Source organism: Colobus angolensis, unplaced genomic scaffold (genome assembly GCF_000951035.1).
Source record: "Colobus angolensis palliatus isolate OR3802 unplaced genomic scaffold, Cang.pa_1.0 Scaffold271, whole genome shotgun sequence".
Classification (NCBI taxonomy): Eukaryota; Metazoa; Chordata; class Mammalia; order Primates; family Cercopithecidae; genus Colobus; species Colobus angolensis.
This window is the reverse complement of record NW_012115944.1, coordinates 1,709,446-1,711,657: the sequence shown is the minus strand read 5'-3', so window position 1 is coordinate 1,711,657 and position 2,212 is coordinate 1,709,446. Positions and strand designations below refer to the sequence as shown.

The following is a 2,212-nucleotide window of genomic DNA, read 5'->3' as shown; positions in this document are numbered from 1 at the left end:
CAAGACTCCATCTCAAAAAAAAAAAAAAACAGAAAGAAATGATTCCTAACTGTACTGCATGATTGTGTTTTCATAGTTGTGATTTTGTCTGTCTGTCTAAAGGCTGATAGCTAATTTGTTGTGGCTTGAAAGAAATACTAATTCTCTTTGGGGTTTTCCTCTTTAGCGGTGGGTCTCGGAAAAGTTCATTGTTGAGGGCTTAAGAGATTTGGAACTATTTGGAGGTAAGTACAGTATGGCATTTAGCCATCACTTCAGGATATAAAAAATCACTACTTTTTTGTTGACTAAATCAATCTATAGCAATTAGCAATTCTAAGGGCAAGTGTAACCTACAGTTATTGGATTTCTTTGGTTCCTTTATGAATTTATGGTTTCCCAAAGATTTGAAGACTAACCTGGCAATTTTCCTTGGCCTCTCTTGATTGTTAGAAAGCCAGTATTTACTTAAAAGCATATATGTTTTCTTTTCTCCAGGTGTAATACATACTTTTAAGGAAAGAAAACTATTTAAAAGTCTCTAGCCTTGAAGATTTAAAAAATAATTGTTAAGACAAAGGAAGCAATGATATGGAAGTTCTGGTTTTATCGATCAATCTAGTTGACTCATTTTTTCATGGTAGAAATTATGAGACAAGAGAACAGAACAAAGGAAAAGTCTTTCAGAGCAAAAATATGAACTTCCTATTGTAAAACCTGAACGTTGATTTCAGAAGTAAACCTTGACAGGCCTAGGCATTACCCTTTGGCCATTTTCAAAGTGAGCCTTTTAGGGAACTGTCACCTTAATTTAGGGCAAAAAAAATAATAGTAGAGCACCATTCTTTGTGTCTGAATACCAAGATACTGTTTTAGGATCTTATAGTTTAAGAAACAGATTATCGGCCGGGCATGGTGGCTCACGCCTGTAATCCCAGCACTTTGGGAGGCCGAGGCAGGCAGATCACTTAAGGTCAGGAATTCGGGACCAGCCAGGCCAATGTGGTGAAATCCCGTCTCTACTGAAAATACAAAAATTAGCTGGTCGTGGTGGTGCACACTGTAGTCCCAGCTACTTGGGAAGCTGAGGCAGGAGAATCGCTTGAACCCAGGAGGTGGAGGTTGCCGTGAACCGAGATGGCACCACTGCACTCCAGCCTGGGTGACAGAGCAACACTCCGTCTCAAAAAAAAAAAAAAAAAAAAACTAGCCGGGCGAGATGGCAGGCGCCTGTAGTCCCAGCTACTCGGGAGGCTGAGGCAGGAGAATAGCGTGAACCCGGGAGGCGGAGCTTGCAGTAAGCTGAGATCCGGCCACTGCACTCCAGCCTGAGCGACAGAGCGAGACTCCGTCTCAAAAAAAAAAAAAAAAAAATCAGATTATCGGCCGGGCATGGTGACTCACGCCTGTAATCCCAGCACTTTGGGAGGCCAAGGCAGGCAAATCACCTGAGGTCAGGCGTTCGAGACCAGGCTGGCCAACGTGGTGAAATCCCATCTCTACTAAAAATACAAAAATTAGCCGGGCATGGTGGTGCACACCTGTGGTCCCAGCTACTAGGGAGACTGAGGCAGGAGAATGGCTTGAAATCGGGAGGTGGAGGTTGCAGTGAGCCGAGATTGCACCATTGCGCTCCAGCCTGGGTGAAAGAACAAGGCTGAGTTTTTGAGACTCCGTCTCAAAAAATAAATAAATAAAATAAGAAGTAAATTTAAAAAGCAGATTATCAGATTGAGTACATTGGTTAGCTGATCCAAAATACCCCCAGATAGGATCTTTTGGTTTTTTTGATTTTTTTTTGTTTTTTGTTGTTTTGTTTTGAGATGGAGTCTCGCTCTGTCGCCCAAGTTGGAGTGCAGTAGCACGATCTTGGCTCACTGCAACCTCCACCTCCCGGGTTCAAGAGATCCTCCTGTCTCAGCCCTCCTGAGTAGCTGGGATTACAGGAGCACACCACCATACCTGGCTTAATTTTTTTTGTATTTTTAGTAGAGATGGGGTTTCACTTTGGGAGGCCGAGGCGGGCAGATCATGAGGTCAGGGATAGGTTTAAGTAATTGAAAACTCAAACTTGGCCGGGCGCGGTGGCTCAAGCCTGTAATCCCAACACTTTGGGAGGCCGAGACGGGCGGATCACGAGGTCAAGGAGTTCAAGACCAGCCTGGCCAATATGGTGAAAACCCCATCTCTACTAAAATTACAAAAAAAATTAATCAGCATGGTGGCACACGCC

General features: G+C 43.6%; 1 protein-coding gene across 6 annotated transcripts in view; it reads left to right on the top strand.

Moving 5' to 3' along the window:
* STRADA (STE20-related kinase adaptor alpha) overlaps nt 1-2,212 on the top strand; it is a 45,098-nt gene that overhangs the window by 21,978 nt on the left and 20,908 nt on the right. For 4 of the 6 annotated variants that reach the window (XM_011947952.1, XM_011947950.1, XM_011947947.1 and 1 more), the window contains exon 3: nt 167-224. The exons of the other annotated variants lie outside the window; for them this stretch is intronic. In XM_011947952.1, the coding sequence (XP_011803342.1) occupies nt 167-224 (58 nt within the window). The remainder of the gene's footprint in view (nt 1-166; nt 225-2,212) is intronic. 6 annotated transcript variants of the gene reach the window in all.